This window comes from Haliotis asinina, chromosome 16 (assembly GCF_037392515.1).
Source record: "Haliotis asinina isolate JCU_RB_2024 chromosome 16, JCU_Hal_asi_v2, whole genome shotgun sequence".
NCBI classification, from domain to species: domain Eukaryota; kingdom Metazoa; phylum Mollusca; class Gastropoda; order Lepetellida; family Haliotidae; genus Haliotis; species Haliotis asinina.
Genome location: NC_090295.1, coordinates 41,430,557 through 41,446,084, shown reverse-complemented (window position 1 = coordinate 41,446,084; position 15,528 = coordinate 41,430,557). Strand labels below are relative to the sequence as shown.

General features: G+C 42.3%; 1 protein-coding gene across 1 annotated transcript in view; it reads left to right on the top strand.

The window, feature by feature from the left end:
• LOC137267780 (uncharacterized) overlaps positions 1-15,528 on the top strand; it is a 96,271-nt gene that overhangs the window by 46,397 nt on the left and 34,346 nt on the right. Inside the window, exons 52-69 of the mRNA XM_067802224.1 lie at positions 482-665; positions 1,169-1,292; positions 2,085-2,179; positions 2,629-2,814; positions 3,501-3,681; positions 4,811-4,980; positions 5,927-6,054; positions 6,892-7,135; positions 7,292-7,463; positions 8,230-8,473; positions 10,318-10,435; positions 11,100-11,272; positions 11,537-11,696; positions 12,284-12,481; positions 13,068-13,310; positions 13,577-13,736; positions 14,350-14,582; positions 15,221-15,351. Of these exons, the coding sequence (XP_067658325.1) occupies positions 482-665; positions 1,169-1,292; positions 2,085-2,179; positions 2,629-2,814; positions 3,501-3,681; positions 4,811-4,980; positions 5,927-6,054; positions 6,892-7,135; positions 7,292-7,463; positions 8,230-8,473; positions 10,318-10,435; positions 11,100-11,272; positions 11,537-11,696; positions 12,284-12,481; positions 13,068-13,310; positions 13,577-13,736; positions 14,350-14,582; positions 15,221-15,351 (3,144 nt within the window). The remainder of the gene's footprint in view (positions 1-481; positions 666-1,168; positions 1,293-2,084; positions 2,180-2,628; positions 2,815-3,500; positions 3,682-4,810; positions 4,981-5,926; positions 6,055-6,891; positions 7,136-7,291; positions 7,464-8,229; positions 8,474-10,317; positions 10,436-11,099; positions 11,273-11,536; positions 11,697-12,283; positions 12,482-13,067; positions 13,311-13,576; positions 13,737-14,349; positions 14,583-15,220; positions 15,352-15,528) is intronic.

Below are 15,528 nucleotides of genomic sequence, written 5' to 3'. Positions count from 1 at the left end.
CTTCCTGATCGAAGTCATTACAATGTGCATTAAAGGTTGTGGCTTTTTTCCCGTTTTGTGCAATGGCCGCTAATGAATCTTGGCAACAAAGCTATAGTATACTTCGATCTTCTAAAATTGGAACTAATCATGGAACCAAAATATCTCGCCGATATCCGGGTTTGAAATAGGTCACCAGAAACGCAGGTACGTGCGGAATCAATGTCATCGTCATGATGTTTGTACAGCACGTGCACTAGCCTACACCTGCTCTCCCTTTCACAAACCAAATGGGTTTGCCATTGCCATGTACCGCCTACTTTTTGTAAACGCGTACCCGCGTACAGTGTGTGAATGAGTGAAGCTTTAGGTCACCTTAAGGCAGAACATGGCGGGAACACTGCAGTTGATACATTGTACACATTGGGAATAGAACCCCGTCCTTCAGAATGATGAGCGAACAAACACTTACCCGACTCACCTATCTGCTACGTTCTTTCAGTCGGGTCAGTTTGTACATTTTGAGCGACTGGGAGTTGGATTGGCTCATGAGTTCGTCTACAATGACCTCTCTCTGCGCCACAACACTATGTATTACTTCAGCATGCATCTTGTCAACACCCTCAACTTCTCCAGCTTCATCCATAGCCGCGGCGTCCTCGTTGACATTACTCCGCCTGAACCGGGTAAGAAAGATAACATCATGTAATACAGTCTGTCAACCTGTCAGTATGTACTAGCAATACTGTGCATTCGTGGTGCCATTGCACAGTTAAAGTCTCACAATAAATACGAGCTTTAATGGTGACATCTTAATTTATAATCGCACATTTTTAATTTCTGACGTTATTGATAATATCCGCATCGTGGCACCTGTTGTCCAGTATGGCAAGACATGATTACCATTCTCACATGTTGTCATCTCTGATATCCTGGCATCCAATCTCAAAATATTCGCTGCTATGGTAACCTTTCAGCCAACAGTGAACCGTTTCGTTGTCATCTTAGACATTTGAACAGAGACACGTCATCCACGGTTTGAATCGGTGAAATAATTCTGAACCGCAATCTGCACCTTATTGGTCGGCGAAGAGGGAGTGATCACGAGCTTTACCTAAATGCTATATTAGAATGTTGTGAATCTTCTGATGTGTACATTGGTGTCTTTCTTTATTTCCTCTTTGACCAGGTCCCCTGGCTGACATCCAGATGGACACCATTGAGGTGTTAGAGTGTCCCAGCCTCCTTCCTGAAGATAGGCCAGACTGGGCTGAGAGGTGTAAAGGTGTTAACAGTGAGATCAAGAATCACAGGTACTATGATCATAAACTCATTTTGTTTGATCTTCACGGTGTTACACATGATGTACCAAGTATGTCAGTCGTGTGGGGAAGAAGACTTTTATGGATAGACAAGATGCAAATCATATGCACAGTGGAAATATATACATGGCAGGGATGTGAGTTTATACAGTAGAGGGGGTTGATGTGTAGTGTGTTGTAGTGGTTGTGATAAGAGTTGACGAGGCCAGTGGGCAAGGGTGGGTTATTCTTGATTAGACCAGGTTTGATTAAATTTAGTTGATCGTAAGCAGTAGGGATGTGATAACCTTGATCTCTGTTGAAACGTCGCATCCATTGCAAGAGAGAAGCTGCCTTTCCATATAAGTCTTCATCCTCGACATACCAAATGCCACTTAAAGAAATGTCAGTGGTGTGTTCATGTCATCATTTGTTGGAGTGCTGATGTCAAGTACTGTGTCGTGATGTCATCACAATATGGCGTCACTTGTTCTGAATATTGCACGGACACCAGTAGGACCGGAGCCACGTCTAACCGATCTTTGATTAAGCCAGTTAGTATTTTCTGAAATATATTTGTATGGAATGTTTGGTGAGCGAGCTGTTGGTGCATATCATCATGATGTTGACGAACCTTGACGCATCACCGAAGATTTGATTCAAACGTACATTTAGAGGTGTTTGCCACACACCATGAAACGAAATTCTTCACAGTAACGATTCCCTCACCCTCTATGCACATCTGCAATGTATGCATGTCTGCATACGTCACCCTGTACAATATTATTTAACCCTCTCATTTAGGCTGATCATGGATGGCCCTGGGTCCATGACGTTGTTCAACGGCGAGGAACCTCTGACAGACCTGAAGTACACGCGAGCCAATAACTATGTGGCAGGTAGGCACAGGCTGGTCAGATGATTTCGTCACCTACTGGTCAACTGAACCCTTTAAACGGGCAAATCCAATGTAGCACGTGAAGGATTATTTAACTGCAAACAGTTTACAAATCTGACTTTCCTTATGTTCCATTAGAACAAATACTCATTATCAACAGAAGTGGAAGCATAAATTCATCTAATTGATCGGTGTGTAAATTGGTCCAAATGTTTACAAAAAATGTGCAATATCATTCGTATGACCAGGTTGTTTCTGCTTGTTGTAGCGTATCAACCGAACTTTGAGATAAATTCTATACTCTATACACCATTTACATATAATAGCTAGATATGTTTGAAAAACATATAAGAGTCACTAGCTGTCAATCATTTCCGGAAACCATATTTCATTATGTGGACCCAGATGTAGGGTATCAAGTGTGAGTATCATAATGCAGTTTCTATATAGCCAACTGGGACGGTATCACTGACGTGGAATCAGGGATCCTGGGTTATTCTTGGAGCGTCGGGACCCAGCCTTGTGAGGATCTGCTCCACCCTCACCGCGACCCCCACAAGCACCTGTTTGACGAGGCAGAGTGGACCCACACTGGTCTCCTGTCTCCTCTACCTGAAGAGTTCAACCCACTTCCTGGTAACTCACCCATACGTTACTCCTTCCGAACGTTTGACTGTTTTTCGTGGTCTGGCAACATTATTATGCCAATAAAACATGTCCCCGAATCAATGGAGCATCTTATTGACGTTGACAAACTTTCAAGGTACAGACTAGAGAAGGTAGGTACATTCAGTCATGCATCTGTGAGGAGCACATGTATACAGCAGGACGTGTCTTTACATGAGAGTAATTCACTGGTCTCTGAAGTTTGTTTTATTGGCTCTAGACTTACTAAATGCGTATATGAAGCACAACAACAGACTCACAACCTGAACACCATTCCTGCCCGTGTATTCTGGGAAAGATCCACACAGAGATGTTATTTGTTACCCGGCTGAGGACAGTTTCGGAATTTCATCTTTCACCAAAGCCTTACTTAAAGCATATTCTGATGTTTGTCATACAGACGTATACATTTGTCAAATTTTTAAAAATGTTGTTGTGTGTCAACTTCGTCACGACATGAGATTGGTACGATTATGCAGTTTATGTATGGACAATATGGGGAAATAAATGATTGCGGGGTATTACTATATTATAGCTGTGGTTGGTTGATAATAGCTGAGTTGCTTCCCGAGTGGATAAACCCATTGTGTGTGTACTATCTATGTAAGAAGATGTTTTCATTTTGGGCTTATTGAGGTGATGGACGATGTTCACAGATGGCAAATACTACGTGACATTGCGGACCTTCAACAAGGTTGAGTATGGAGGGCCGTTAGTGACGACTGTATGTCACACAACACCCTTCTGTATTGACAACACCCCGCCGATCGTATACGAGGTGTACAACATCGCCTACGAGGAGGAAAACCACACAATCTCGGCCGAGTACAACGTCAGGTGAGGTTGAAATGACCAACACCACATCGGGACTAAGAAACGTTGTGTTTTTTTCTTGTTATCAAGATATAAAACAAAAAAAATCTAATCAAGATACTACCACTTCGCAACGAGAAGAAAGATAATGGCTGTATGAATATTAACCTTGTGTCTCTTCGTATCTGAGACCCATTTCTCATATCATGTGTACCAGACTTTGTCTACACATTGTGGTCTGTACAATGGAGGGGGACGAATACCGAGAAGCATTATCTTTTCAATACATTACAACGATGAGTGAGCGAGATAGCTAGTTTCAGAAATATTCCAGCAGTATCACGGCGGGGGACACCCGAAATGGGCTTCACAGCTTGTACCCAGATGGAGAATCGAAGACAAACATTCGGCCTGACTAGCGAACGCGTTAACTACTGGACTACCCCACCGTCCACACAACAATGAGGCAGACATAATGTCAAGTTAATCGGATTGACATCTTCACAGAGTCGTTATTGTTTCACACACATTAAAGCAAATACATAGTATAAAGAAATGTAGAAGTATGAAGATGTACTACATATTGCACCATCATAACCAATTCCTTCCAAATCCATAAGAATAAAATTGTCGTAAACAAATAGACCCCGAGGCTAGCATATGATGTGCACTTACAATGACAGTAACACTACCATCATCAGCAAGACTGAGTGGGTGAGTGAGTGAGTTTGGTTTTACGCCACTTCTAGCAATATTCCAGCGATATCACGGCGGGGGACACCATAAAATGGGCCTCACACATTGTACCCATGTGGGGAATCGAACCCGGATCTTCGGCTTGACAAGCGAACGCTTTGACCACTAGGCTACCCCACCGCCCCTCATCAAGATTGAGATGTCTGTAACAAAGTGTCATTCTCCGTAGAGAGCATACAATGAATGTAACGCTGTTTCTGGCAGTTGGGACAGTGGACCTGCATACTCATCTCATAGGGGATTTATGATGTGCACAGAACACACGTGTTATTAATACCTTAATGGAGCCAGGTGATGTTCATCTTGTCCTAGTGTCTATCACAGACACATTGTAGACATCATATTCCCGTACATCCTTGCAAATGTCCAGACTAATGTCCAGTGTATGCATCCACAGTGACCCGGAGTCTGGTGTCCGAGAGATAGACCTATGTCTTGGTCAGTCGACACGTGATTGCTACCACATGCCGTGGCACAGGTCAACGCAGGGCGACGGCAGGGTCAATTACCAATACGAGATTCCAGGTGGCAAGCCTGTGTGGATCAAAGTCAGAGCCATCAACAACGGTAGGCGAACACACCCTAAGAAAAAGATAATCCTTTATGGATGACAACTTCTATATTATTTATTATGATACGACGTTTCGGCATAGCTTCTTATACATCTGTCAAACAAGAGTAAATGATACAGCGCAGATCCGATTTATATACATGTAGCGGGAATTAAGTGAGACAGCATAGGGAATATATCAAAATTATTAACAAAAACAATAGAATTTGTAATAATGCAGTAACAATAGGAGGAAGCCTATTGTTGAGGTTGTCGAACAAGATAAACATAGCAGATGAGATTAATTAGTAATGATGGCTGGAGTGCACTGTGCTGTTGTTTTAATCGGTTCATTGGAGCCGGCCCATTAAATATGCCCTCTAAAATGCCAATCAAACAGAACATACCATAAATGAGGAGGTCATGTCTAAATGCCATCCTAGCACAAGGATCCTGCAAATAGAAAATTATGACAGGGGTATAATTCAACGCAGATATAAATCGCTCGTCAGTTGTTTAGTAAAAGCACGTTGAATGACGTTTAGAAGTGACTCGCGTAAAATGGAAAATTTTGACAGTTTCAGATAGCAACACGATCTTCCGTTATATCTTCACTTAATATCGTAATAATTTTCTCATAGTTAAGACTATGACATCCATAAATATCTCCTACTTAATGAGTAACGATTTAGTATAACTGGAGTATTTAATGACATAGTTACTTTTCTTAACTTGTTTGAATATTAGTTGAAATGATTCAGTGTCAGTATTAAGTGTTACATATTATTGTTGTGAGCATCTTGTGTTAGAATGCGTTGATACAAAGACTTTGGCAGATGATGCATGCTGTACCGTATGAAAAACACTGGCATAATTAAGTTTCAGGCACCCGTTCATTTACATTTTCACGCTGTTTTCTGTTTAGAACCTGTTAATCGAGATGTGTTTTCATTCCTGTTTCAGTTGATTTAAAGACTGTTGACGTAGCTGACCATCCTATCATCATTGACAACACCCCGCCTGTTGCCGGCGTCGTGTACGATGGAGACGTGAACAAACTGGACCTCAATTACACCATGAACACTGATAAGGTGGGGAACGGAATGTTCGTCCTTTATGTGTTTTGTTATGTAATACATGTACAGCAGAGTGTGAACGTCTCTCGCTACGTCAACCCTTGCTTCCAGCCAGCACGATTTCATCTCCGGTATGCAGGTATTCGTGTACAATGGAGACGTCAACAAACTGGACCTCAATTACACCATGAACACCGATAAGATTTGGGACGGAATGTTCGTCCTTTATGTGTCTTGTTATGTAATAAATGTACAGCAGAGTGTGAACGTCTCTCGCTACGTCAACCCTTGCTTCCAGCCAGCACGATTTCATCTCCGGTATGCAGGTATTCGTGTACAATGGAGACGTCAACAAACTGGACCTCAATTACACCATGAACACCGATAAGATTTGGGACGGAATGTTCGTCCTTTATGTGTCTTGTTATGTAATAAATGTACAGCAGAGTGTGAACGTCTCTCGCTACGTCAACCCTTGCTTCCAGCTAGCACGATTTCATCTCCGGTATTGAGAGCGTTTATATGTATGAAGTTATACTTAGACATGGATTGGAGGCTTGTACATTTCGAGTTGCAATATTGTACATAAAGGCACAATCTGGCAATTGCAGGAATCGAAGGGCGTTCCATATATCTGGGACATATTCAAGGGTGACAATTCTGACATTGATCTAGACCTTATTAAATTGCCCAGTCTTTTAATAGACCAAGTGGGAAACGGAAATAGCGCTCATTTGGACGGATGGTAAAGGAAGGCTGTCCAGTGTGTGGGGCACTGGTATGTTGAAAATAATCACGTCCTTTATTCAAGTCTTTGTCTCACTGATTGTTCTTCTTTCGTGCCTGAATCAGGTGTGTGCCAACTGGTTTGACTTCCACGACCCCGAGTCCGGCATCGCCTACTACGACATCGTGGTGCTCGACAACACGGATACCCCGATAACGGAAGTGGTCAGTGTTGACCACAAGACAAGCAAGACCTGTATAACGCTGCATCCTGAACGACTTCTACAACATCTCGATAACGTCCATGTCCACATCACCGCTTTCAACGCTGGTCACAGACAACAGAACATCTCAGCAAAGTCGAACGGAGGTGAGGTTAAGAAAAGTGACCGCCAATCTATTTTTGTCGAAACTCAAGTCCTGCCGGGTCTCCGAAACCACTATAGCACCTGTCAAACAAATATCTTAATGTGACTTTCATAAGTGCTTGGGATAGTATTAACAAACGGTTTTCCATTTATTCCAGTAATCGTTGATATGACTCCGCCGATACAGGGCGACATCGTCGACGGTAGATCTCCATCGTTCAGAGACCAGAAGTTTAGTACCCAAAAGGCTACTATCGGGGCGGAATGGCGTGCTTTCTCCGACCCCGAGTCAAGTCTCAGGGAATACTCTGTGCAAATACTTCGTGCCAAGTGAGTAGATAAATACCCTTACCACTATCTTCAGAATTAGTTTTGGTTTTGCTTTTATATTAGTTGGTCACATATACGTTAACCGACAATTTCTTTATACAATACGGGTTTTGATATTGCCATTATCGTTTTGTCATGAAATCAGATCAGATCTCTGTCTTACCATGTGTTACCTTACTGTGGAATTGTCCTTACAAAACCAAACCAAACTGCAAATGCCTGTATCAATGTAATGCACAAGAGTGTGTTCGAAGCCTGTTTGATGCATATTTGATGTGTCATAAGGTACATTGCACTGAAGTACTGAATTTCAGTATCATGTTGAATGTCATTCCTTGCGAAATGATATCTAATCCTGAAAACGTACACGGAAGCACTCATGATTCAGCGCGGTATTGGTATCGAGGATACCGCTGGTTTTTAACATTTCCGCAACAATTTCTGAAAATAATGATGACCTGTTTAAATCACGAATGTGTGTTATCAGTGGATGAGTGTGAGTGAGTTTAGTTTTACGCTGCACTCAGCGATATTTCAGCTATATGGCGGCGGTCTGTAAACATCCGAGTCAATCCAGTGATCAACAACATGAGCGTCGATCTGTGCAACTGGGAACCGATGACATGTGTCAACCAAGCCTGGCCACCTGATCCCGTTAGTCGCCTCTTCCGACTAGCATAGTCGCCTTTTATGGCAAGCATGGGGACCTTCACGGGTCGAAAAGTGTGAAGATCGGGCAGTTGTCTGTAACATTTGCTTGTTACAGGGACATGTCCTCCGAGTTTGAGGTCCTGAAGGACTGGAAGACACTGAACACGAACATCTCTCAGTTCGAGTGGCACAATTTCAACCTCGGACACCGTGACGTAGTCAAAACGAAACTGCGGACGACGAACAAAGCGCTGGCCTCGGTGGAGCAGACAACGGATGGGTTTGTGGTTGATCTCACTCCTCCTAGGATGACCTTCATTGGGGATGGAAGTGTGACAAATGTGGACGCCGAGTTCCAGGTATTACTTTAGTGTTGGTTTGATGCCAGAGACATGGGGAAGTGGTACACACAGGAAAGAAAGAATATGCAGATTAAAGGTCACATGCAACCAAAAAATCAAACATAATTAAAACACATTTATCACTTACTCATGGCATATAATATACATTGCTGCTTTTAAAAAACAAAAAACAAAATTATAAGTGTGCAATCACGATTTGAAAGTGCAATATTTTGTACTTGGACTCACTTCACCCGAAACGAAGCCCTCGGGAGACCGAACCCAGTCATAGCGGGTGGATGTGCACTCAAGTGTGACGACGGTTTCCGATTTTCTGTTTCATTTGCTGAGGGTTCATTGTGTGTACAGAAAGATGATCTGTTTGATGGGCATTTTAGAAGTATGGCGAGTCACAAGAAAGTAAGATTCTTTATGGATAACAACTTCTTTTTGTGTACTTGATGCGTCGTTTAAGTATGGATTCATATACTGTTGTCAAACAAAATCATATACACTGAAAGAAGTCGTTATCCATGAAGAATGTATACAGATATGTTAGATTTTGAAAATACAATGTTCTCTGAATTTGCGCTCGATCCTCTCAAAAATCATGTCAGTAGAGATATTAAACTACTGCGTGGCTGGAATCTGCCATTCGTCCAAGTAGAAAGCAGGACTTGAAACTGAAAAGAGTTTGCACCAGTTTCCGTCAGATCCAATCATCCGAAAAAAATGAAAGTAGTTTGTTTGCAACCCACAGACATAAAAACATGTCATGTGTATCACACGTGACTAATTACATAATGTGGCAGAGACGGGACTTGGGTGCACGAGTCATAAATCAATTTATTTTCTTTATGTCGTATAGTCTGATAGGTGTTAAGTTCAAATTGCACGTGGTCAATGATTGAAGCTGTGTACTGCGTGTTGTCTTTAGCAGACAGGCAGGCAGACATATAGGTGTGAATAAACCAGACACCGAACTTTCTCCGTGACAGAGACTGCTTACCACAATCAACAAGTTTTTTTACGTAACGAGTAGATTATTTACTTGTTTGTGTACACAACCAAGATTAGACTACTGCTCACAACCTCAGACTCATTGCATGCATACTGTTTCAAGCTCCGCGAACCTATTCACATGCGTTATGGACGCAGCGCAGCACAGCTGTTGAAACCAGTTTCCTCCCTAGCGCTGGGGGAAATTTAGTGAAACATTTGAACTCCGATTTCGCGGGCTTTTTTTTCATCGCGTATATACTTTATAGGTTGAATTGGCACTTTTCTGATTTTTTTGGGTAAGTGCATACCGAAAGGTACCAGAATCTGCAAAGTTGTCATGTCATTGTCATGTATCGTATTATTTTACATTTAGTTGGGTATGTTCAGTTGGAGATATTTCTAATTTGGAGATAAGCGGCCGATGACCCGAAAGGTTTTGTTTTGATAAAAAGTTAACTTTCACATAATCTCCAAATGACATTCCTATGAAATCAAATCGATAGAGGATATGAACGACCATTCCTCAAACAACACTGCAACATAGATTTTACAATCCCCATGTTTACGTGTAGTATTCACCACGTTGTGATAAAATCTGTCAATAATATTCTGTATGACGTAATGACGTATTTATGAAAATATGGTAAGTTAAGTCAGGTATCAAAGTTAATTTGAAAACGCCATTGTGTTATTCATGGTGTGTTACCGTTTATAACGTCGTGTTACTTGTGAAGATGACTTAATTCATTACGACACTGACGGTGTTTCGTAACTGATGACGTTGTGGCACTGACGACGTTGTGTGACTGTTGACGTCACGTTACTGGTGACGCGTTAGTGATGACGTCGATCCATTGTAGGAGTCAGATGACAAAGTGGAGGCTGTCTTCAACTTCTTTGACAACGAGTCTGGTCTCGAACACTTCAAGTACCAGGTCTACGAACTGCATCAAGGATCCAGACACCAGATCTACCCACGTACGTGCTCAGCTTTGTTACATTGCCCTTGGGGATTTGGGAATAAGAGGTGTGGTTGTTGCATTACGGGATCTTCAGATTATGGATGTCATCACACCAGATATTGCTACATGTCTGGTTTCTCAACAATCACATAACTGGAATAGTGATGAGATTGACGTCAAACACCAGCCATGCATACAGACACATACATGTCATAGAAAGCTAAACCATCCAAACGTTGTGTTGGGATGTTAACTTTATGTTAGCTGAAAAGGGATTGGTAGGTTTCTGTAAGAAGTCAGAGTTGCTGTCTGGGGAGCATGTGGAGGTGACAATATAGTATCAGTTCATGGTAGGCGTAACCCAACTCTGCAAGGATCACCCGAATCATATTATTATCGTTGTATTCTAATCTGTGAAAGATAATAGGAACCCCAATGAAAATGAGACCCGGGAAATGAAATTCCAGGACACCATTAACCCAGAGGTCGACCGGGAGCACAACTCTTACGGCGCTGCCAGATTCACACGAACCCTCGATTCTGCATTCAAATACGTCAGTCAGTAAAACCTATTATTTGGCTAACAGTATGTACCCTCCTTACCATTCGTATGAAATATATCAATGAAACGTAGACATGGGTTCAGTATTTTCTAAACCATGTCTATGTTTGTTCACCAGCTTCTGGGGGTTGGGAGACTATCCATGACTGGCACGCTACGAGTCTCAAGCAGCACGGCCTGTCCTTAACGGCTGGGGCCATGTACAGTGTGAGGGTAGGGGCAGTCAACAGAGCCGGCGCTGTCTCCACGTACGACACTAACGGAGTGTTGCTGGACAACACTAAGCCTGTGGTAAGGAAGGACACCCGTGACTTTCACATGCGTGTGTATATGAACTGTCATTTATCTATATATGCGTCTGTCGGGGTAAACAGGGGTAGTGCGCGCACACGTGCATTGCTGCATGGATGCAATACATTTTTTAGACCATTTCGCCTCTGTGAAATCTGTGATTATATAGGAGATTAATGAACTAATCGCATTCATTTGTGTATAATCACATCACCCGTAACAAACGTTCTTACATCAAACCTTCAAGTCTATCGCTGTTTTCAGATGCACTGGGTGTATGTGGGTATATTTGCCGGAAGTGTCGAAGAGTTTATCGACGGCTATGTGATACAGTCCGACCCTACTGGAATTAAGGCAACATGGTTTGGTGAAGACACGGAGAGCGATATAGCAGGTTATCACGTGGCTGTTGGCACCACTAAAGGTAATCAATAGTAATCAATAGCATGTGTCTGCATAAAAAATATTGGAGAGGACGTATATATGTGCGGAATCAATTAACAGACGCAAAGCCTTCAGACATGATATGCCAGTAATATATACCTGATTATCACCAAAATTAAAACACATTGAAGATACGTATTTCACAAGACGTAGTAACCACTGTGCTGGTGGTAAATAATAACACGGTATACTTGGAATCTACACAGGCTGATTGACAAAATGTTTACCATGTTTTGACACCTCTGTGACACTTTTAGAAAGTACTGGGCCCTTCTCGTACAACTGTGGGACAAACGAGTATTAGTCAGTCATCTCTGTGTCAAAGCTGAATGAACATGTGCAAATAATTCCTTGTCATGTTCGACGTAACTACAAATGATTAAATCTTGAGGAATCGTTCGACGCAACTGATAGTTCGGCACATACGATTTCGCTACACATGAACTGATTTGAAACATTTTCCAATTTGGAACGGTACGCAAAAACTAAAAGAAGGTTTAGATCGCGACGTTGTTGAGATATTAAACTACCAAATAACTTGAAACTGTTAAACATGTGTATTTACAGAGAGAACTGACATCCTAGACTGGACGGATGTTGGTCCCGACAAGGACAAGTATATAAGCGGCTTGACCCTTGACATCACTGACCCCGTCACCATGACACCGGTGTATTATGTAAAGGTCATGGCCCGTAATGGAGCCGGTATCGACAGCGCCATAATGACGTCACATCCAATCAGAGTCGTGGATCAGGACAAAGCAGGTAAACCTGGACAGAGAGTATAATCAGTGCATTATAACTATGTGTCCCTTTGTACAGTTTCTGCATACGTATATATAAGGAACGTGAAGAACACTTTGAAGTCACAGTATTCATACAGATTCGAACATTTTCAGGTCAAAGTAAACATCCGAAAAATTCTTAAATAGGCTACAAACCTCTTATGTGTCAGTGGTGACTTGATCCTTTAGTAACGGGGAGTTCTGTGTCGATACCCGAAACCACAAGCTGTATTAGACGGTTAAATCTGTTCTTGAAGCGTTAAAGATGATTTTAAGTACTCATATTTTTATGTATGAGTTCTGTTCTTGTTATTTTTCATTAGAGTTATTTTCATTACCTTTAGTGTTAACTTTCAAAAGCGTGATTTGTCAATATCTGTATGATTAAAAAAACTAAGTTTTCTCAGATTTTTCTCTGCCAGTGAGAGAACGTCTTTCATTCTTCAGTGAGACAAGCCAATTGGACCAACTGATGAGGATCAGTCTGAACACAATAAATTGCAATTTAAGACAGGAGTTCAGCTGCATGAATCGAAATAGCATTCACCGATAAATTATGTATTCAGGTATTGTCATCGACGGTGGAGATGCTACCGAACGTGAAAACTACGTCGGTATCGGCGAAGACATCGACTACCAGACAGATTCAGGAGTTGTGACTGTGCAATTTGCTGGCTTCGAGAGTCATGAACATGGTGTTATGTACTATGACTGGGCTGTGGGCACGACACCTGGTGGCGAGGAGGTACAGCCTTTCATCATGGCGGGACTCAGTCACGATGAGTCTGAATCAGATGTCCCTGGGCACGGTGAGTTACACCGGTGGACACACAGAGGAGTGAAAAAGGAAACATCATGCTAACTTGTCATGCACACTATGTCAAACTGGTATTTAGGGGATTAGGTAAATGAACTTCCTTCGTGTGACCTGCACCTTCAGGGCCAATATGTTCAGTGGGGGAGGTTGGTGGCAGGTGATTGTTTGATTTCATATGACCAATAAAATAAGCTTGACCAGTTTATTGTCATTATTGTTTTCTTGCTGTGTTAATTATTACTCCATATATTTTTGCAGGTTTAGCCAGCAGAGGGTTCGGACAGGCTGTCCTACCGCTAAAGTCTGGAGTGAAATACTACACCACAGTCCGTGGCATAACGAACGGAGGAAACATACTAGAATCTACGTCAGATGGGTTTATCGTTGACCAAACACCGCCCACAGTACAATTAGAAAGGTAACCTGGATTCTGTTTTCCCAGGGGTTCAATATGTATTGCTGTTGTGTAAAGAATTACAGCGGTGATATGTGGATACTGTTCCTAGCGATGTAATACATTGTCCGCTTGTGTAGTGAGGTTTTAGTACAGGTCAGTATTGGGGTTTTTTGGTTCATGCCTGCAGTGATGCTTTAATGCAAGCCCGTACAAGGGAATTTAGAGCAGCCCCATTATGAGATTTTAGTACAAACGTTGGGACTCTTGTGGCCAAGAATACAACAGGTAATACAATATAGTCATGGTGTGTAGAGTTGAAATATTATAAAATGATAATACAATCATGGTAACGTAGGTTTTGCTTCAGGAATATAACAACCCTTTGAGAATATTGATATTTTTATGTTCACAAGGGCTCAAAATTTGACAATTGATGGTGGGCTGTAGAAACAGGAAGGAATATATTCAGATATGCATCGGTTATAAAATAGACATGCTAGCAACATGTGATATTCATCTTCAAGCAAGTTTAAATTACATTTGTTACAAAGTACTTCATTATATGGATCACACCGTACATGGAGTCCTACAGGCAGCTGTTGACACGTATGACGTAATTACTGTTTTATTACAGCTTCGCTCTGGAGGAAAATCAAACAAGACTCCTGCCAGGCATTGTGCTGTATCAGTCAGAGGTGGACTCGTTGTCGGCCTCCTGGAAGGTGCAGGACACCGACTGTCCAATCAAGAAGGTCTATTTCTCAGTTGGATCGTACCCATACGCCGCTGATATCTACAACGTGACTGAGATACAGTCTATAACTGGGGTAGCGACGCTCCCACCTGGAATTAAACCTACAGCTGATGGTAGGAATCTAGGGTTCTGATCCAAGTGTTTCTCAGTATTGACTGTATGACAATGTGGTCGGTTGTGATTATTTAGGGGTTACTACAGTGAGATATGGTGGGCGAGCTGGCTAAGGCGCCAGGCTAGTGATCCAGCGAGGTTGAAGTTTCGGGATCGAGCCCACCTGTGACCGGGTGTAAAAACCTTGGAGTCAACTTTGTGTGCAGACTCTTTCAGTGTTGTTACAACCCCTAGTGTACAGTACACAATCCTGTGCGCTTAAAAGAACCCACGAATCCGTTGGTATATGACCAGATGGTGGCCACATGAACACGTGCATACATCTAGTTGCGGGTACAGCAACGTGCAGTAAACTTGCATAAAGTGCTGTGACTATGTGTCCCAGTCCACCCAGCTGTCAAATGGGTACCTCGTTAGGATGAGAGAGCCACAATAAACTCGGTGCGCCTAGTGGCAGCAAGAGTTGTATACTCCCCAGGGAGTTGAGACTGAAATACGATGTGCTGTTGAGATTGACATCCGGTGATCGAGGGAAAATACCTAGCGCCTAGAGAAATTGCCTTGCAGTTTGATTTGTGCGCTATACAAAAACACTTATAATGATAATAATAATAATAATAATATCAATGTGTTTCAGGGAGACCAAACATCCTTACCATAACAGCAGTAAATGAGGTTGGTCTGTCAACGAGGATTATCTCCCCAACCCTCATTGTTGACGTAACTCCGCCGACAGAGGGCGAGGTGAAGTGCCCTTCATTTACCCAGGTAAATATTGACGTTTTACGCCGCACTCAGTAGTATTCCAGCTATATGGAAATATTCGAGTCTGGACCAGACAATCCAGTGATAAACAGCATGAGCACCGATCTACGCAAATGGAAACCGATGACATGTGCCAAACCAAGTCAGCGAGCCTGACCACCCGATCCCGTTAGTCGCCTC